A 22,741-nucleotide genomic window follows, 5' to 3' on the forward strand; every position below is an offset into this window, starting at 1 on the left:
AAATCATCCAAAAGTGTAATAAAACCAAAATACTTAGTCTAGCCATAAATACTGTTACAACTTGAACAGTGCATAAACCTTTAATCTATCAGTAAATCATTTACAGCTTTCAGCACATATAAACCATATGTACACTGCTTGGAAAGAAGTTAGTGGACATCCCCATGAGTAAGGTGCATTGTGCCATGTAACGAGTCATGTTTGTAGCCAATATAAATTGGAGGAATATGATGCTCCCAAGTCAATTCAAATGTATCCTGGTCAAATGGTTGCTAGAAGAGAACTGACAGAGTTTGAAAGAGGCATTGTGATCAGATGCCATGTTATGGGCCTATCTGCAGGCCTATTATGCAAGTGGTCAAAAGGTGTCACACCTTATTACTAAAATACTCTGGATTAGAGATAGATGTTGAAAGTTTTTTCCACTTGGTTATACTAGAAATTAAACAAGCCGATAAATTATATTCTTGATTTCATCCTTTATCCAAGAGTAAGCAAACAAGTTTGCACGTGAAGTAACTTGAAGACACCTTTTGACTACTTGCATATGGAAATATGACCTGCATTTCTTCAATCTTGGTATCACTTCTGGGTCTGGCTCCCACTGAGGAGACCTCAATAAAGGTCGAAACAGGTCTGAGTGGTGTCCCTTTCCATAATGAATAGCATTATAGATGTCCACAAAGATATGGACATTGCATTATGGGATACTAAGGCAATTGATGTGACGTCATTAACCTCTATATATATAAGTAGCCCAGTTGTGAAGTTGCTTCATGTGCAAACTTTGTTTGCTTACACTTGGATAAAGGATAAATCCGAGAATATAATTTCTTGGCATCTTTAATTTATGTATACAAAAGAGGGCAGTCTTGCCTAATATGTGACTCCTCAAATACTCTCTCCAGTTACTTTCCCATAGGTGTTCTGTTTTTGCATCATATCTTTTTTTAATAGGTACTCTCATGTGGGTGTTACTCTGCTGAACTGACTCAGATTATTTGATCATTTTCCTCTAATCGTGTATGAACTTGAACTGCCATGGGTCTACATCCATACACAGTCCAAATCCAAATGTATTGAACCAACTTTTTATTATTATTATCTGAGACCTCACCTCCATCAAGTCAGACCCACCATAGGAGGTTATACATCAACCAAACCAGCTGTCATACCTTCCCTTAAATTAAATTCATTTATTTTTGAAATTATGGATTCTTACAACCGTGTTAAAAATTACTCTTTTTATTATCCGGCCGTTTTGATCTTCATATCAAGATCATCATCTGGAGCATACATAAATATACAAGACAAGCTGCATTACATTTCAAACCGTAAGCTAGAGAAGCAATGATTTGATCACATTCTACTCACTGGCAAGGCCATCTCCTGAAAAAAAAAAAAAAGAAAAAAAAATTACACCAGGCTTGATTTAATTTATGATTACATGAATAAACATTCTTGCTTACAGATGGTTTCCTTCCAGTAACAGTGGTGTCCTATTTCTATTATTAGAATTGTTGTTTTTGATTTAAAAAAAAAATTATAAATTACATGAATAAACATTCTTTCTTATAGATTTTTTCTTTAACATTGATGTCCTATTTTTTAGTATTAAAGTTGTTAGTTTAGATTTAGGATCCTGGATTTTCTATAGTCCTGTTTATAGTTGTTCTTAGAGAGGAATGATTCGTGGGACGAATATATGCCTTCCATATGTATGAGATTTTTCGACCATCATTATTGTTTAAATTGGGGTGGTTGATAATGATCTCACAAGCTTCCTTAAATTTGCGTTCATACCATGTTTTGGTGTGATGTAGACAACTAGTGCTTTTCCAGTCAATTCTATCTAAGGAGTTCAGGACATGATCAGAAAGGCCAGCTTCACCATAATTATTATATTTGATGTGTCGTTATGTTCTTTTTGTGTGATCGGAATCGTGCATCCTGTTTCTCCTATGTATGGTATGTTGCAGGTGCAGTAAATACGGTATACTCCAGGGTGAGCCAGCAGAGGAAGTGGGTCTTTGGATGAGTTGAGTAAGCTTTTTAATTTTGCAGGAGGTTTAAAGGTGGCTTTGAGGTTGTATTTTTGTAGTACTCTGTTTATTTTGTCTGATGTCCCTTTAATGTAGGGAATGTTTATAGTTTTACTGTAGTCTGATTTGTCCTTGTTTTTTATTGAGGTCTTATAGAGAATTTTGTTAATAGTGTTTTGGCTGTATCCATTTTTTTGAAAAGTATTTCTGATCACTTTAAATTCATTTTTCAATGCCTGTTCACTGGAGCAGATCTTCAGAGCCCTGTTTTTTGGGGTATTGATGACACCTAGTTTTTGTGTTGGGTGGTGGTAGGAGTTTATTTGTATATATTGGCCAGTATGTGTCGGTTTCCAGTAAACAGTGAAGGAAAGATTGCCCGAGGGAAGACGTGTGACTGTAGTCTGTTTCGATTGAAATGTTTTTCAATCTCAATTGTGAACTGTATATGTTTGTGTTACTTGTTTGGGTGGCTAAGGAATGTGTCTAGTGGCCATGAGACCAGATCGCGAAAACATCTTCAACGTATCTAAACTTTGGGTTTTAAAGAGGAGGAACCTAAAGCAAGTCATTCAAAATATTCCATATAAAAGTTAGCAATCGGGGGGGAATAATGGCATGCTCATGGCTGTGCCTTCTTTTTGTAGGTAGAAAGCATTTTGCCATACAAAATAACCAGAACGTAATACATACGCAAAGAGCACCGTCATATCTGGAAGAAATTTGTTCTGTAAAAGAATTGTGTCATTGATTGGGACATTTGTAAAGAGGGCAGAGATGTTAAAACTGACTAATAGATCATCGTTTTCTAATGTAATGTTTTTGATGATGTTTATGAAGTGTTGTGTGTTTAGATATAGGAGGTGGAATGACCTACTAGCTCCTTGAGTGTTACCGCTAATATTTTGGCTAAGTGATAAGTCGGGCTATCAGTCTCTTCGACTTAGCAGTGTGTTTTCTTTGTGAATTTTCAGTAGCCGGTAAATTCTCGGAGGACGAGCATAGTATGGAAATAGTTTTTTCACCATATCTTTGGGCCATGTGGTAATTGACTTAAGTAGATTCTCTGTTTTCTTTTTTATTCTATTAGTTGGGTTATAGTTAACTAATTGGTGTGTTATTGTCTGAGACCAGCAGATTAATTTTTTCCACATAAGTGGTTCGGTTTAAGATAATGGTGGCACTTCCTTTATCTTCTCTGGTTATTAAGATGTTCGGATTTGATTTTAGTGATTTTATCGCTGTTAATTCATGTTGAGTTAGGTCGCTTGTTATTATTTTGTTATGATTTAAATTGTTGACGGTTTCTAAACGTATTTTTCTATCACTAATATAATCACTAAAGTCAAATCCAAACATTTTAATAACCAGAGCAGATGAAGGAAGTGCCATTATCTTAAACCGAGCCACTTATGTGGAAAAAATGAATTTGCTGGTCTCGGACAATAACACATACCAATTAGTTAACTATAACCCAACTAATGGAATAGAAAAGAAAACAGAGAATCTACTTAAATCAATTACCACATGGCTCGAAGATACGGTCAAAAAACTATTTACACACTGTGCTCGTCCCCCGAGAATTTACAGGCTGCCAAAAATTCACAAAGAAAACATACCACTAAGGCCTGTAGTTGAAAGGATTGATAGCCCGACTTATCACTTAGCCAAAAAATTAGCGGCAACACTCAAGGAGCTGGTAGGTCATTCCCCCTTCTATATCAAAAACACACAACACTTCATAAACATCATCAAATACATCACATTAGAAAACGATGATCAGTTTTGACGTCTCTGCCCTCTTTACAAATGTCCCAATCAATGACACAATTCTTCTTTTACAGAACAAATTTCCTCCAGATATCACGGTGCTCTTTGCACATGTATCACTTTCTGGTTATTTTGTATGGCAAAACGCTTTCTACCTACAAAAAGAAGGCACAGCCATGGGCTCGCCATTATCCCCCCCCCGATTGCTAACTTTTACATGGAACATTTTGAACAACTTGCTTTAGGTTCCTCCTCTTTAAAACCCGAAGTTTAGATACGTTGAAGATGTTTTCGCGATCTGGTCTCATGGCCACTAGACACATTCCTTAGCCACCCAAACAAGTAACACAAACATATACAGTTCACAATTGAGATTGAAAAACATAACACACTGCCGTTTCTAGATACACTTGTCACATCTTTCCTCGGGCAATCTTTCCTTCACTGTTTACCGGAAACCGAGACATACTGGCCAATATATACACATAAACACCTACCACCACCACCCAACTCAAAAACTAGGTATCATCAATACCCCAAAAAACAGGGCTCTGAAGATCTGCTCCAGTGAACAGGCATTGAAAAACGAATTTAAAGTGATCAGAAATACTTTTCAAAAAAATGGATACAGCCAAAACACTATTAACAAAATTCTCTATAAGACCTCAATAAAAAACAAGGACAAATCAGACTACAGTAAAACTATAAACATTCCCTACATTAAAGGGACATCAGACAAAATAAACAGAGTACTACAAAAATACAACCTCAAAGCCACCTTTAAACCTCCTGCAAAATTAAAAAGCTTACTCAACTCATCCAAAGACCCACTCCCTCTGCTGGCTCACCCTGGAGTATACCATATTTACTGCACCTGCAACATACCATACATAGGAGAAACAGGATGCACGATTCTGATCAGACAAAAAGAACATAAACGACACATCAAATATAATAATTATGGTGAAGCTGGCCTTTCTGATCATGCCCTGAACACCTTAGATAGAATTGACTGGAAAAGCACTAGTTGTCTACATCACATCAAAACATGGTATGAACACAAATTTAAGGAAGTTTGTGAGATCATTATCAACCACCCCAATCTGATGGTCTAAAAATCTTATACATATGGAAGGCATATATTCGTTCCACGAATCATTCTTCTCTAAGAACAACTATAAACAGGACTGTAGAAAATCTAGGATCCTAAATCTAAACTAACAACTTTAATACTAAAAAATAGGACATCACTGTTAAAGAAAAAATCTATAAGAAAGAATGTTTATTCATGTTGTAATAGGACACCACGGTTACTGGAAGGAAAACCATCTGTAAGCAAGAATGTTTATTCATGTAATCATAAATTAAATCCAGCCTGATGTAATTATTATTATTATTATTTATTTATTTATTTATTTTTTTACTAGAGGTCATGTCAATGAGTAGCATGTGATCAAATCGTTGTTTCTCTAGCTTACGGTTCGAAATGTAATGCAGCTTGTCTTGTATATTTATGTATGCTCCAGATGATGATCTTGATATGAAGATTGAAATGTCGGGATAATAAAAAGAGTTATTTTAACACGGTTGTAGAATCCATAATTTCAAATATGAATGCTGATCACCCTGTAACACTAAAAGAAAGGATAAATTAATTCATACTAGATGCATTCACTACTTCTAAAGGGAAATTATTCCTTTCACTGACTGCTGTGTGAGAGAAAAACCTAGCTCTTGTCCCTTTCTTGACTGTGAACAAACTTAACTTCCATGGATACTCCCCTGTGTTTTCTCCCCACCTTCTACTTGTGTATAACAAAAAATTTCATCATGTGATATTCTATAAGACCCATTCATAAGTTTACAGACCTCTATCATATAACCCCTCTTTCTCCTGTTAACCAGAGTCTGTAATCCACATACAGTGTATTCTCATAATCTGAATGCCATAAACTTCTGAAGGAATCATGCAGGATTTCAATTAATGGAATTTTTCATTTTATGGACGGTGGGGAAAGGATGAGAAGGTATCTTGGGAAGCTGAGAATGAATGCCACTAAGAAGGGGGTGAGGACTAGATTTTTCTTTCATAGGTTAGTGCATGATTGAAATGGATTGCTATTGGATGTTGTTTGTGCAGGTGGTGTGAATGAATTCAAGAATAAATATGATAGCTGGTGCATGTAGTATTTACCCTCCCTTGTTGAGTCCCTGACTCCCTGGAGGTCTCCTTTAATAATAATTCTGTTTTATTAATCTCTGTGTTTCTTTTTTTGCACTCTTTCCACAGCTCATTTATCCCCTTGAAATGTTTCTTGAGAACTGACAAAGAAATACATAACAGCATCAATGTGTGAATATATTCTGAAGGCCAAAAGGCTGAATAAAGTAAGTATAAAATGGATGAATGAAGGATTTGAGCATGAAATCTGGAAGAAAAAGGTACTTTGGAGACAGTACTAGATGAATAATGATAATAATCGGTTACATGAGGAGTATAAAGAACAAGCCAGTAGAGTGACTCAGTAAGGGCAACAAAAGTGTAGTATGAGCAGAAATTGGCAACTCAGGCGAAGGAACCCTAGGGAGGTTTTTAGATATGTGGCAAGTAGATGGAAGAATGATTATGGTAAGATGATGTTAATGGATAAAAATGGTAGAATGGTAACTGCTCCAGAAGACATTGTTGAGTTATTCAGTGATCATTTTATAATGGTGTTTCATCTTCATCAGGGTAAAATCATGAGAAACTTAAATATAGAGGACATAGGAGAGGATGGCTTAATTATAAAAACGAGGTATTTGAAGAAATAAATAACCTTGATGTCAATAAGGCAATAGGATTTGATGACATATCACTACACATCTTAAGGGAATGTTCCAGGGAATTGGCATGCCTGTTTAATAAAAGTCTTACAACAGCACAGGTTCCAAAGGAGTGGAAGGAGGGTAAAATTGTTCCATTACATAAAGGTGGTGATAAGGCTGTGGTTACAAATTATAGGCCAATCTGTATATCTGGAGTTGTGTTGAAGGTACTAGAGAGAGAGAGAAAGAGATTGGTGAAAAGTACGATACAGATATGGGTTGAATACAGCAGTATTCTCTGTGGTTATCAGCATGAGTTTGTTAAAGGGAGATCATGTTTTACTAAATTTTGTACTATATCAAGGTGACAAATGTCTTGGGCAAGGTATTGCATGTACAGTGTTGTATTTAGATTTTGCAAAAGCTTTTGATAGACTTCCACACAACATGCTGTTAAATAAATCAAAACTAATGGGATTGCATAACAGAATTCTGAGTTGGATCAGTGACTGGCTGTCAGATAGGTATCAGAAAGTTGTATATGAGAGTGTAGTATCCTGAAAGAGGAAAGTCACTAGTGGTGTGCTGCATGGGTCAATTTTTATATTAATGTTATCGAGATAGGTTTAACTGGTGATGTGCAAATGTTTGCAGATGATGCAAAATCAGGGGAGAGCAATGCAAATGTTAGGTATGTCCTTACAGGAGGACTCGAATAGATTGAATGAATTGGCAGGTAAGTGGAACTGTCATTTCAATGTTGCAAAGTGTTAGGTTTTGAAGTTTGGTAAGTAATGATGGGATGCAAAGTATACACTTAGTGGGGAAACTTTAAAGGAGGTAGAGGAGATGAAAGATCTGGGAGTGGTCATGGAAAAGGACCTGAAAATCAGAGGCCACGTTGCACAAGTTGTGAAGACGTCACATCAGATAATGGCAATGATGCGGAGAACTCTGACATGCAGAAATAAAGAGGTTTGTGATGTCATGCCTTGATCAGACCTCATATGCACAGATTATTGTGCACAGATCTGTTTGCTGGGTTTTCATGGTGTGATGCAGAATATGCTAGGGAAGATTCACGAAGGTAGTCAGTGGTCTTTGGAATGTGGAGTACAAGGACAGATTTATGGAATGTAAATTGCAAAGCCTCGTGAATAGGAGGAAGGGGTATGATTAAGACATATAAGCTAGTCAAGGTTTGTTATTATGTTGACATGGAAGAGATTTTTCATAGAATAGGAGGGGGGAGGTAGAACAAGAGCCATCACTGGAAACTGTATAAGGAGGGTGTGAGCAGAGGAGTGAGGAGAAGGTTCTTTACATGAAGAGTGGTTGGTGAGTGGAATACAATGCCTGAGTGTGTTGTGAATGTAGACACATTGAATCAATTTAAGGCACAGTTGGATTAGCTTTCTGTGCAATAGTGTGTACCTCCCATGATACCTCTCTGACTCCATGCAGGTAAGATGTTAATTATAATAATTCCATACTGTGCATGGACATTTATGAATGTCTTGAGATGTTTGATCATTTTTATTAGGCTTGTTAAATGCTAAAAAGTTTCATGTTTGTCTTTTAGAGGAGAATTTTCTGGAATATTTAGCCTTTAACACTTATTTTATTATTGATTAACAATATTTCATTGATTTATATAAAATTCATGTTTTTTATAATGAGATTTTGTGATTTGTATATTATGTATATTATGTATAAAAAATTATGTATATCAGTAGTGGCTATTATCCCTGATTAACAAGTGCTAATTTAACCTTATCAAACATGCTTGGAATAAGGAGGTATCTTACTTTAGTGCAGGAAATACATAATGGTAGTGGTGGTCTGTCTGTACCATAGGCCTGTTTTATGGTAGTTTTCAGTGGGTATGTGCTTGGTTTCTATCACGTGAGACAATGCCTTTTTTTTTTTTAAAAACAACAACCTCTGTTCACCTTCTTTTATCCATGATAATAGCCTATCCAGGCATAAACACATTACATTAATATATAACTTGATTTACCAATTGAGCTAACTCTGTATAAAATCTTAATTCGGTTTAACATTAAATACTGTTCTCATTTTTTTGGAAATGGTGCTAAGGACTTTCCTAAAATTTTTTGATATTTTTAGAGGTAGGTTATCTGATTGATCATTTCTTACTGATAGTTTTCTTTAGCCTTATGTCTGTTTTTTACAGATTCTTCCATGGGTACTGCTGATTATTCTCACTTTTCACTAAGCCTATTAAAACACTAGCAGTAGCCACCCAACATTGTTTTAGGATCCAGCTGCAAACCCACTGAACTTTTCTCCTTCTGCCTTTCATTCCTCATGAGGTGTTCCCAATAGCTACAACCTCCAGCTTTTCAAGAAAAATATCAGCAGATTCCTTCTGCCTTAATCCTTGCTTGCACATGACATAAAAAAAAAATCTCTCATATGTGAAGGATCGATATATAATATATACATGAAATTTTTTTTTTTTTAACTGCTTTAGTTATACTTTCTTTCTTTTTTTGTGGGGAAGGATCATTTTGCTTTCTGCATGTTTGCTTTAGTCTGGAGGAACAGATAAGACATAATTCCTGTAGTGTTATGGATGAAACAAAATTCTCTTTAAGTGTGAGCCAGTGTTCTGGATTCTGGGAAACTAATTTTGTAATTGATGGTAATGTTGTAGTGGGTGTGTGTTTCCATCAAGTGGAAGTGGGTGGTTTAGAGCTCTTTCTACAAGGTGTTTTAGTTTGGTGTTCCAGAAAGGGTTGAGGATATTGTTGTATGCATTTTATGTTTTTGGAGATATTCAGAGACTTGAGTGATGTATTTTGGATTTCTTTATGCTTAAGTGGGTAGGATCTTTAGAAATCTCTGTAGAGGGGGAAGCAGGCATAAGTATTGTGGAATTTGTTGTGACTGACTGCCTTTTCTTTTTTTTTTTTTGATGCAAAGAGGCTGGTATAATAAATTTAGTTTAATCCTTTATCCAAGTGTGAGCAAACAAAGTTTGCACCTGAAAGTATCTTCAGGACTGGGGTAAGGTGATACAACACCGGTCAACTCGTTGCAAAGGTGGAGCAAGATAACATCACTCCTATCTCAGTATCTCCCATAATGCAAAACACATCTCCTTGCGGATGGCCCTTCCCTTAATGCATAACATTATACATATCCACAAGGAGATGTGTTTTGCATTATGGGAGATACTGAGATAGGAGTGATGTTAGCTTGCTCCACCTTTGCAATGAGTTGCCTGGTGTTGTATCACCTTATCCCAGTCCTAAAGATACTTTCAGGTGCAAACTTTGTTTGCTCACACTTGGATAAAGGATTAAACTAAATTTATTATAGTCTAACCAAGTGAAAAATAAACTTTCAACAGGGTGGTATAAGTATGTTAAAGATACCAAGTAATTTTAAACCTGGTTTTACTCCATTTCCCAAGTAAGCAAACAGACTAAAAGTCAAGTTTGCGCCTGCAATTGATGCAAGTCTAACTGATCCCACAGGTAGTGCAGGACCAGGGCAACTCGTGGCAAAGGTGGAACAAGCTCCGATCACTAATCTTAATATTTACCCTTAATGCCAAAACACATCTCCAAGAAGGGGATGTATGATGTTTTGTATTAAAGGCAAGGGGCCACTACCCAGACCGGTTTCGACCTTTATTGAGGTCTCGTCAGTGGTCTGGGTAGTGGCCCCTTGCCTTTAATACAAAACATCATACATCCCCTTCTTGGAGATGTGTTTTGGCATTAAGGGTAAATATTAAGATTAGTGATCGGAGCTTGTTCCACCTTTGCCACGAGTTGCCCTGGTCCTGCACTACCTGTGGGATCAGTTAGACTTGCATCAATTGCAGGTGCAAACTTGACTTTTAGTCTGTTTGCTTACTTGGGAAATGGAGTAAAACCAGGTTTAAAATTACTTGGTATCTTTAACATATTTATACCCAAGGTAAAAATACTTCCTAGGGTGGTATAAGTTTGGCAGAGATGGTTGTCAATGTCTTAGTGGAAGCTAAGAGTTCACATTGGGCCAGCGGTGGTGAAATTGAGGAAGTTAATCAAGCATTTCATTTGTGTTTTGAGGAAGAACCACAATCTGTTGTATTGCATAAGGTTTTTTATGTAGCTCCCACAAAAGGGTTTTCTATAAACCCTTTTCTATAAACCCCTATAGTACATTCATACACTGGGTGAGCTAAGGATTTTTTTTCTATTTTTTTTTTTTATCAATATTGTATACTTTTTGGTAGTTTTTAAATTATCTTTTACATAGTCCAGAAACCCTGCTCTAGAGACCAAACATAGAATTTTTTGCTACTTCAGGTCTCTAATAAGCTGAATGCTGATTCAGTATTGGAAATAAGCCAATGTACTAAGAGATGTCTGGCAATGGGCTTAGACAAGTATGTTCTAGGTGTGATGAAGAAGTTGAAAAGTCATATGGAGTGTCTTCCACATGTAGACAAAAACCATTTGATCTTTGGCAAATTAGTTGCTAGTTGCATTTCGACTGTTCGATGCAGAGAAGTTTGCTGAGGAGGAGATGGTGTAAAGAAGTAGGTCACTGTTGAGGGTGAATTGGTTCATTGTGTCAGTTTGTGTCATGGTCAGGACCGGCCTTCTCTATAAAGAGGCCTGGGTGCAAGAAACCTTTTGGGGCCCTAAAATATTTTTCAAAGGTAAAAATTAAAGGATTAAATAAATGTATTGTAAAACCTCTTACCTGCAAATGATTTCGGCACAGGAAAACAAAAAAAAAAACACATTAGAAATATAATACGTTTCTGCAAACGTGTATCGACTGTGCCCACTTGATCATGGGACCTGGGTGCATTGCACCAACCGCACCCCCGAGATGGCCGGCTCTGGTTATGGTTTACAATACACTGCATGATGTTGATGGAAGTCGTGTTCTCAGCCTTCATATATATAGAGAGGAGACATCTAGTGATTTAAGTGTGTGATTAGAAATTGTTAGTTTTTTTTTTTTTTAGTGCATTTCATTATTGATGCTGAATCAGCTAGTACCCACTCTCTCACAAATACAATTTCTTCTGGCATTGAAATAAAATGCTTATCCATTGCTTTCATAAGAAACTATCCACTTGAAAGCAGAAGTAACACATACACAAGATGCAAAACACTTCTTGAAAGGTACTCACACTTAAAAAGGTGAGCATTTCTTTTTCAAGCCATAGCACACCACAGAAATTTAACTACCTGTAATAAAATCATGCCTACTGTGTAACAGAAACTTAACCACCTGTACCCAAAATTGAAAGAGATGTGTGTGTATGTTTGCCTGTATACATCTTCTCATATGTGGGTGTATATTCCATATATTTATGATCTCTCTCTCTCTCTCTCTCCCACCTTCACTCTTTTTTTATACTTAATATTTTTGTTTCTCTCAGTAAGTCCAATATTCAAAATATGTAATGCATTCCCATTTTATTCTTCCTTCCCACCTGACGTATTCTTTCTTTTGACATATACCTCTCTCTTCCTCTCCTATCTCTTCCAGAATGTCTTCCTTTTAACATGTTATCCATCTCTTATCCCCATTTTTCCATCAGCAGCATCAATCATTTATCTCCCAGTGCAAACTAAGATACCATGTTCCTATTTCATTCTATAATTGTTTAATATTGTGGTTGGGCTTTTTGCTCATCGATAATTGCTATGACTGATCTCCAATTCAGAGTGCTTTGATTCATTCCAGTGTTTAAAATGTGATAAAAAAACGATAAAATACTAATGTTTTAGTGTTTTTCTTTATTTTTTATTATTCTCTAACTGCATTTTATAGTGTGTGTGTGTGCATATATATATAAAATCTGCTTTTCTTTAATAGGTTATTAGACAGAATAGATAATGAAGTCACATTTTCTACATTTTGCTTCTTAGTACGATCTTTTGAAGCAGTGGGAGCTGCAGCTTTTAGCACAGCAGCATGTACCATTATCTTAGACATGTTTCCAGATGACATAGGTACAGTCTTTGTAAGTTAGTTTTTTTTCTTTTTCTCCTCCATCCTAATGAATTAAGTTATCATAAGAGACTTGCAGGTTCTAAAACATTGAGTCTTTTGTAAGTGTAACAAATGTCACTTTTAACAGCAAAAATTTGTATATATAAGCCACCATGCTTTTTAGAAAGCTGAAGTGTTACAAAAGCAAGGTTTCAGGATTATGTAACCCTTAGTCACTAAGCCATTCTCCAGTATTATTCATATTATTAGTTGGTATTATTAAGTTGACTAGCTTGATAGGACTTCAGGTGTTTGCAAGCATAATCATATGACAAAGTCTATGCCATAAGTAATATGACTAGATCTATGCCAGTGCTTCAGATATTTGCAAGTATAGTTATGACAAAATTGGTTGCAAGACTGATGCAGAAAGCAAGGGGAAGCTACTGCACTATTTTCCCAAACATCTCTAGCACAATTGGAAGAGCAATGGTACATTGTGCTCTTCGATTGGAAAAGACCTAAGTTCGATTCTCGTCATGATGAAAGGAATCTTTATATGGTTTTTTTTCAATTGAAGGTGAGTTAGCTGCTCTCATACTGAGGTAGTAGTGTTTTTTCTCCTGGAAACCTTGGGTTTTTCATCCTACATACAGACAAATCGGCCTTGAAAAAACACGCAAATTTACAGATAAAAAATATTAGTGGTGGTGATGGTGGGCATTAGATGCCGTTGGTGTAGATATATATTATTATGATTTGACACCTCCAGGAAGTCCAAAGACTCATTGAGGGAGAGTGTGGCAACAGCATCGAACGATTGGTCCCCTTCCAACTACTAACCACGGTCAAACTTACTTAACTAAGCCATTAGTAGCAAAGGCTCTACCAATCGACCAACCTTTGCCAGTAGATAATGATGATGATGGTAGTTTTGGTAGCTGGTGGAATAAGTGGTGGAGATGGAAAGCTGTAGAGTATGTGCCCTTCCTCGATGAGTCTTTGAACTCCTTGGAGGTGTCACGTAATAATAATAATATTACTGTGGAGAGAACTTCAGTTTGGTTCTTTCTAATATCCCTTTAATAGGACAGAGATGTGAAGAATCCCTGGACAAAATGCACTTGAATATCTTTAAAAATAGAAATAAAAATAGGTATAGTTAATTATCTGAAGAGGAGATACCAAGAGCATAATGAAATACCTGTATATATTGGAACTTGCAAAAAGAAACAATGAGGAAAGTTAGAACTGCAAGAACAAACAACGGAATCAGATGGAGAAATTTTAGGAGTTAGTGAAATCCAATGGAAAGGAAATGGAGATTACTGGAGTGTAGACTGTATGATAATCTGTAGTGGAGGGGAGAGAGAGAGGACAAAATTGTGCATTTGGTTACTACAGGGTGGACCAAAAGTGACGAAGGGGTTTCAATATTTAATAACTCCTTTATTTTTTATTTTAAATTTACAATAACATAGCATCATATACAGTATATATAGGAAATAAATTTACACTAGGTGTGAAAAATCAAATCTTGTAAATGGCGTCCATTTCCTGCTTCGCACAAACATGCCCTTTCTAAGGCGTTTTTCATGACACCTCTTAGTGTTTCAGGTTCCAGTGCTCTGATTTCAGCCTGAATATTGTTCTTCAGCTGTTGGAGTGTCTGAGGCTTGTTAACATGAACTTTTTCTTAGATAGTCCCATGGTTCCCATGGTTGCCACTATCTTTGAGATAGTCACAACCAGTGGTGAGCTGTAAGGGGCTTGTGGGGGCTAGCTCGAGCCCTTTGTTAAATTTTTCTCACATTTGCGAGCCCCTTGTTCATCTTGTTTAATAATTTTATAGAACTAGAAAATACCAGAGTGGAATGTATACGTGCTATTATAATTGCTACTTTAAATTCATATGGATTTTCTGATAACTATATAAAAATCATTTCGTTGCATTTTGTTCTGATGGAGTTAGTGTAATGTTAGGAAACAATCGGGTGTTGCAATCATCAAACTTCTACGAAAATTTCCCAATGTTGTGATTTGGCATTGCGTTCATCGTTTACACTTAGCATTAGATGATTCAATAAAAAACATTAAAGAAATAAATCATTTTGAAATATTTATAGATAAATTATATGCTTTTTATCATCAATCACCAAAAAATCAACGAGAATTAAATACGATTGCAGAAGACCTTGGTATCGAAATTTTAAAGATCGGGCGTGTGTTTGGACCACAATGGGCAGCTTTCAGTTTACGAATGGCTCTTGCTGCGTGGATAAATTACCCAGCTTTATACAAGCATTTTGCATTGAACTATAAATATAAGGGCTTTTTAAACTGACTTCTCAATTTGGAATTTTTAAAAGATCTAGCATTAATGATTGATATCCTACAGGAATTATCATATCTGTCAGAAGCTCTACACAAAGTCGCAATATAAATATTATAAGGACTAAGTTAGGCCTTTTTTTTTTTTTTGTCGACGATGCGAGCCCTTTGTTAAAATTTCCAAAGCTCACCACTGGTCACAACCATGGATGGGAAATTATTCTTTCCTCAAAAATTTGCCTGAGCAGTTGGATTGTGAGCTGTCACTCTGTCCTGTTGGAACCATATTTCATGTTTATCTTGAACTGCTGGGAGTAAGAAATTTTCGAGTATAGACCGATATTCATCTCCTGTAACATTGACAGGGTTCCCAATGTGGTCTTGGAGAAAGTAAGGTCCAATTGCTTCTTCTGACGTTATCCCACACCAGACCATACACTTAAGGGGGTGCAGTCCCTTTGGTGAATTGCCCTAGGATTTTCTGAACCCCCAAGTGCTGCAGTTTTGTTTCTTAATGAAGCTATTCAAATGAAAATGTGCTTCATCTGACATTATCAGTTTGCAAATAAATTCAGGATCTCTCCTTGCTAATTCTTGAAATCTGTGGGCATAATCTGGTGGCTTCAACTGTTGCACCAACTTGATTTTATACGGAAACAGGCTCGAAGTTTTCAGAATATGCCAGAGTGATGTCTGAGAGACTCCAGCCTGTCCTTGACCGCCTTCGAGTCGATGTGCTCTGGTCTTCTGCAACACTCTCTTACATGCTCAACTGTGGCTTCATTCCTAACTGAGCGCAGTCTGCCTGTTCATAGAAGGTTGCTTACTGAACCCTGTTCCTCAAAATGAACCAATCAAACTTCTAATCATTGATTTGCTTTGAGAATCTCTCACCATAATGGGAATGATATGCCCATTGGGTAAGAATTATTGATCCTTGGTTTTGATAGTAAAATTTCACAATTTGTGTTCACTGTTCAGTCGTGAATTTTTCTATGGTTGATCTCCAAGGTCTTCTTTATAAAATCTGTAAAAAAAATTTTTTTTTAATTAATTAAAAAAAGTTATTAAAACTTCAGATCCTTTTGTGACTTTTGACCCACCCCTGTACAAGAAGATTGGTTAAAGTAAAAAATACTTGCCATTCAAATAACAATATTTATTGAGCTTGTTGGCTTTTGCAGATTTCAGCAATATCAGGTCTAATATGTCATATAGCTACTCTCATCTCTTTGTCTATATTAGTAAGTCTTTCACGCTTTTTAGTTTTTTGGTTAATATTGAGAAACCGAGCTCACCTCAAATATGATGTTGAAAACTGTAACAAAATTTTCAGTGCCCTTTTGGAGGGAGCTCAGGATTTGACTTGGATAAAAATCAAAAATTCTTCAAGAGTTATTTCAGAGAATTTCATTTTTAGCATACGATCCGTTGACAAGGTAACTAATTGTTCTTCTTCTTCTTGTAACGAAAATTCACAACTCAATGTATTAACTGTGCCAAATGGATTTCGTATCTAGTCATAATTGTGTGTATTTAAGGAAGGAGCATAACTTGAAATCTTTTCATCCAATATTGTTAAATGCTCTGTTATAACGGAAATAATTCCCTCGACATTTTTATTATGGAATGAAGGAAACATATCTACTGTATTTTTTTCTGATATGCGTTTTTTCCCAAGAGATACTTTTTTTTCTGAAAAGCTGACAATTTGTCAGTGGATGTTAAAATATTTTAATTTTTCCCTTGGATCGTGGAGAAAGTAGTGAGGGACCGTATACAGCATTGGGCTGATGAAGGTAACGTTATCTGTGAGAGTCAACATGGATTTGTGAAAGGGCGCTCTTGTTCTAGCAATATGCTAGCCTTTTATAATAAAGTTACAAGAACATTAGACGAGGGAAAGGCATATACTGCAACTTTCTTAGACTTAGCGAAGGCATTTGACAGGGTGCCACATGATAAGCTGATATTTAAGTTGCAGCACATGGGTCTGGATGTCAGATTGGTCAACTGGATTCAGGATTGGCTGTCTGATAGGTATCAGAGAGTTGTGTATGGTGGAGCAGTTTCAAGGAGGCAGAAGGTTACAAGTGGGGTCCCACAGGGCTCAGTACTAGGACCTATATTGTTTAACCTTTATATCAATGACATTGCCAGTGGATTGCAAGGGGATATTCAGTTGTTTGCGGATGATGCGAAGCTGGGAAGGATTATTAGTAATAGTGCAGATGTGGTAGCTCTGCAAGAGTATTTAAATAAGCTAGATAGATGGGCAAATGAATGGGGGTGTCAGTTTAATGCAGTAAAATGGATATCTGGAGAGTTCATTGAAAAACAGTTTACCGAAAGACAATTCATCGAAGGCAATTCATCGAACAACAATTCATCGAAAAAGCAATTCACCGAATAAACAATTCATCGAAAATCAGTTTATCGAACAACAATTAATCGAAGAAGCAATTCATCGAAAGACAATTCCCCGAAAAAACAATTCACCGATGAGCAGTTAATCGAAAAGACAATTCATCGAAAATACAGTTCACCGAAAAATGAATTATAAGGCGTGTGGGGGTGAAGATGTGTGTGCAATTTTTTTTTTGGTTTGTTTTGGATTATTTTGAGAGGTATGTATCTTTTTATTATCCTACTATTTATAACTACTATTTATCCTACTTCGTTCGGAAAGCGATTTTTTGGTGGGGCATACTGGTTGCAGTGAATGATATCCACTGAGGTGGGTATAGTTGAGATGTTAAAAGAACATTTCATAAAGGGATTTCATCCTCATGAAATTTTTAGCTCATATTCTAACCGTTGATGAAACATGGCTTCGTCAGTATGACCCAGAGAACAAACAACAATCAATGGAGTGGAGATACAAAGGTTCTCCATGGCCAAAGAAGTTTTGATCCAAACCGTCAGCAGGGAAAGTTCTTGCCATTGTCATTTAGGATATGGATGGTGTAATCTTACCTTTCCTCAAGAAAGGTGAAACTGTTACAGCAGCTTTGAAGGAATTGAAGGAGGTACTGAAGGAAAATCGGTTCCAGAAACTAAGCAGAGGCGTGTTGCTTTTGCAGGACAATGCACCTGCTTATGAAATCCAGCAGACAATATATGACTTGGGATTTCAATATCTACCTCAAACACCATATTCACCAGGACTGGTCCTAGAAATTTTGTCGCCACGTGCAGTAGCATATTTTTCTACCCCTTCCCCTTAAAAAAAAACTCTTTTACTTAATTATTTATACACAAATATAAATATATGCAAAAGAAGAAATCCATCGGAATCAAATCGGGACTGCGTGGTGGCCACAAGCAGTGGGATACGCGCAGGCGCCATAATGTGGAGTTGCTTCATCATGTTGAAAAATGAGGCCCTACACATTCTCAATCTGGGGAAACAAATTTCTCTAGCATATTTAGTTATGCCACTCTCGTAATCATCTCTTCATGGAAAAAATGGCTCAACAATGAGATCACACATGATTGCATTGTTGAGCCATTTTTTCGAACCAACTCGAAAATTCCAAATCAGAAAAATCAACTTTAAGAAACATCTCATCTCTGGAAAATGAAAGACTACAAAAAACTTGGCGTGAACGTATATAAAAAAAAAGTCCTCCATCCTAAACTTATTTTCTACAAAACTGCAGAAACGAAGAGAAAAATTCTACAGCTCATTTAATGAAACTGCTGAAAAGGGCTTCAGCATCCTATGTTTATCAAGGATGTCAAGTGCCTTTATCAGGGCGTTTAACCTGAAGGTGAGTTAGCCTGTCTCATACGAGGATGGAAGGTTTTTCCTCTCTGAAACTTGGTTTTTTCTTACCGAAAAACAAGCGAACCGAATTGGAAAAACACGCAGGGATTTAAGGCCAGTTGCTTCTTCCTTAATTCAAAACAACTCAACCCAATTTCAATTTCCTTTAGCACTGTGTTTTCTAACTGTGATCTGCCAACCACTGGCATCCTTCAAAAGTCGAATAAGACTTCCAACCGCTGCCCATCTAAATATAACACCAGATGAGCATGCTTCTAAAAGGTTTATAGGTTTGTTTTTTAAGACTCTTTATTCATCATTCCTTATTTTATTATTTTCCATTCCTAGAGAATATTTTAAGAATTTGTTTAATATTTGTTTAATATTTTTTAACAAACTGCACCGATCACCTCCTCAAAACCCAGAAATATACCCACACTATACTCTTCAGTATTCTTAGCCTATTCCTCCCCTTATTAACTGCAATTACTTGCTTTCAAGGTTATTCGGGAGATAAGTGCATGTAGCACTCCTATCTTTGAGGAATAACAGAAACAGGAGTAAATAAATGAAACGTGATTGAAAAATCTTCAGGAATGAATTTTTTTCAAGTTTTCCAATATTTTTACTCTGAATTCCTGTATATTTTATTATTATATTGTGAAAAATATTTACATCAAGAATCAATTTATTATTATTAGTAGTAGTAGTTGTAATATTAATGATTAATAATGATTGTTGGTATAGCAATGCTGCTTTACTAAGGAATAATTACAGAACAATATCGATTCTTATTGTTTTTCTTGTCCGATTTGCCTATTTTCAGGAGGAAAAGCCTAATCATATCAGTATTAGGCCTACTAACTTACGTTCAGTAAATTTATTTATTTATTACATTTATTAATGAAAAAATTTTATTTGGATTCCGTATTTGAAACTTTTACAAAAAAATGTCGAACCCTTCCGGTTTTCAGTTCAGCTATAATCGGGGCTACAAAGAATAGTGTCAAAATTATGTATACGATAACTCGCAGACGTAGAAGAATTCGCAGAAGTTTTCAGAACAAGAAGCTGAATGCACGGTTCAGTTTTAGTTCATAATGGATCACTTGTATCATGACATTTCCGTAGAGAAGTTCCTAAATAATACTAGCAATTTCGCTCTGGCTGGATGAAATTTAATGAAATTTTTAATTTCAATCGACTAGACTTATTGTGACAAATTTTGGTAGAACAAATTTCTTAGCCTATTCCTCCCCTTATTAACTGCAATTACATGTTTTCGAGGTTATTCGGTAGATAAGTGCATTTGGTACTCCTGTCTTCTCTACAGATAAATCGCTAACTGTACTATGAAGCAGGATGTACACTTACATTAAATGCTCTAAAATGCAAGAAAATAATTATGTTTCAATGACCATTTAAATATGTTGTTTGTATCATGAGTAATGTTCCGCATTGTTACTGAAGATTTTTAAACAATACTTTGCAAGAAAAACGACTTTTTGATGAATTATGAAAGAATTCATCGAAAAATTTTCGATGAATTGTTTTTTCAACGAATTGGCGTTTGATGAATTGCCTTTTCGACAAATTGCCATTCGTTAAATTGTCATTCGGCGAATTGCTTTTTCGATTACTGTTCGATGAATTGCATTCAATGAATTGTCTTTCGATTAACTGTTTTTTGATGAATTTGCCTGTAACCAGCAAAATGTAAGGTCTTGAGGTTTGGGAAACATTGATGGGATGCTGCATACTCTATGGGAGGAGTTATACTGGAGGAAGTAGGGGAGTCAAGAGGATCTAGGATTGATGATTGATAGAAACCTGAAATTTAGGGGACATATTGCAAAGGTGGTGAAGGTAACACAGAGGATTGCTGCAATTATGAGAAGGACACTGACCTGCAGAGATAAGAGGGTTATCATTCCATTGTATAAGTCTCTGATCAGACCACACTTGGACTATTGTTCTCAGATTTGGTCCGCAGGCTTTGAAGGGGATAAATTAACTGTGGAAAGGATACAAAGACAGATGACAAAGATGGTTTCAGGACTGTACAAGGATAGTTATGAGGATCGGCTGAGGGTTTGGTGGATACAAGAAGGAGAGGTGATATGATTGAGACTTTTAAACTGTTGAGAGGTGGTTACAGGGTTGACACTGGGGAGTTCTTTTGCTTGGTTGAACAGTGGGAAGGAGTGATGACAAGAGGCCATCCCTGGAAGTTACGAAAGGAAACTGTGAGCAAGAGGGTAAGGAGTGGTTTCTTTGCATGGAGGGTGGTTGAACCATGGAATGCATTGCGTGACGTGTGGTGAGAGTGAGAACGATCAATGAGTTTAAGAAGTGGTATGATAGACTTCGTGTTTCTTAGGGGGGGGGGGACCTCCCCTCGATGAGTCTTGACAGACTTTATGTTCTTTGGAAGGACTTCCCATGATGAGTCTTTTGACAACATGGAGGCCTGAATAATAATAATAATAATAATACTTGTATTAACGATATTTAAGTAATTAAAAATATCTGCTAAATATGCCATTTTAGCACACCAAATATTTTGAAGACATTTTACAAAAGCATCTGTACCTTCATTTTGAAAACAGGCTAATAATTCATTCTTAAGTTCTAATATTCGGAATAGCACTTTATCCATCTTATTTCAGTGTGCAAAAGCAAAGATTCGTGCTTGGCTTCCATAGATATGCAAAGATGTGCATATGCAAATATTTAAAAAGGTGTGCTTTTAAAGGTCTTGACTTGATGTAATTTACCATATTTACAACTTGGTTTAGTACAGTTTTTAATATTGCCGATAATGTTTTTGAAACTATGAATTCTCTGTGCAAAAAAACAGTGTGCAGATATAATATTCAGGTTTATTTTCTTTGTAAGGGTAACAAATCCATTGACCTATAAAGGATATTCTATTGGTTTAGAAGTCAATGTGCATAGCAGTGTTCAGTTGTTAGGATCAGTATAGCCAATTACACTCATAACTGTGTTATGTGACATCTTTCAATTGCAAGTGTTCCAGGGAACACCGGTTAAGAACTACTGAACTAGAGGAACTAATAACATCAGTTAAAGACAAAAATAATATAAAACTTTAATGGATGATTTTATTGTGGTGGTTGGTGAGAGCACCAAATGTTAAGAAACTAGGCATTTTGGACCATGTGAAATGAAAAGGAGCTAGATTGTTAGACTTTTGTGAATAGCATGGTTTTATGATTGGTAACACTTTTTTTTTTTTTTTGAAGAACCAAAACAAATGAGCTATAATATGAAAATCACCAGGAGATCTAGTATGTACCATATGGACAATTGGCCAAGAGTTAATGTAATTTTATAGCTGAAATACATGGTGAATAATCATTGGTCTTTGCATAACGTTAAAAAAATTGCAGGAATATTTAGAAAAAGAGAAAATGGAATATTGGCCTAATAAAGATATCAAATATAAGTAATGAACTTAAAAAAGAAATAGATTGTGCACTTAAGATGAATACTAATACTTACTGGTAATAAAGAGATAGCAAAAAATCTAAGGAATATCTTCCAGACATTATGGATAATATGAATAGTGACATTGTTAAACCTAGGAAAAAAAGTCTTGGATGAAGGAAATAAATTTTAATGACGATCTGATATATTGGGTCCAAATTTTTTGAATCCACTAACTCTGGATGAAGAAATAGTATCATCATCATTATTATTATCCTAAGATCCCATGGAGTCGCAGACTCATCTAGGAGGTCCCTTTTGTCATACGCACATCTCATCATACTGTGCCTTGAACACATTCAAACTCCTTGCAGACACTACACTCTCAGGGAAGGCATTCTGATCTTTACAACTCTCCATGCCAAAAAAACCTGCTTCTCACTGTTTTTCTCATACCCTCCTTATATAGCTTCAAGGGATGACTTCTTGTTCTTCCCCAATCTCTCACTGTTTTATGAAAAATCTCTTCATTGTTAATCCACTGACAATCCCTTACTAATTTGTATGTCTCAGTTATATCACCTCTCTTCCTCCT

The 22,741-nt window shown here is 36.0% G+C and overlaps 1 protein-coding gene across 4 annotated transcripts in view; it reads left to right on the forward strand.

The window, feature by feature from the left end:
- The window catches only part of LOC150107025 (MFS-type transporter SLC18B1-like), a 508,245-nt gene that overhangs the window by 139,227 nt on the left and 346,277 nt on the right, over window positions 1-22,741 (forward strand). For all 4 annotated transcript variants that reach the window (XR_016548342.1, XM_090392899.1, XM_090392901.1 and 1 more), the window contains exon 5: window positions 12,480-12,627. Coding sequence is in view for 3 of the 4 variants with exons in the window: in XM_090392899.1 (XP_090249025.1) it covers window positions 12,480-12,627 (148 nt within the window). In the remaining variant the exon portion in view is untranslated. The remainder of the gene's footprint in view (window positions 1-12,479; window positions 12,628-22,741) is intronic.

This window comes from Typopeltis vanoorti, chromosome 5, assembly GCF_054136105.1.
Source record: "Typopeltis vanoorti isolate ZY-2024b chromosome 5, IOZ_Tvanoo_1.0, whole genome shotgun sequence".
Taxonomy (NCBI): domain Eukaryota; kingdom Metazoa; phylum Arthropoda; class Arachnida; order Uropygi; family Thelyphonidae; genus Typopeltis; species Typopeltis vanoorti.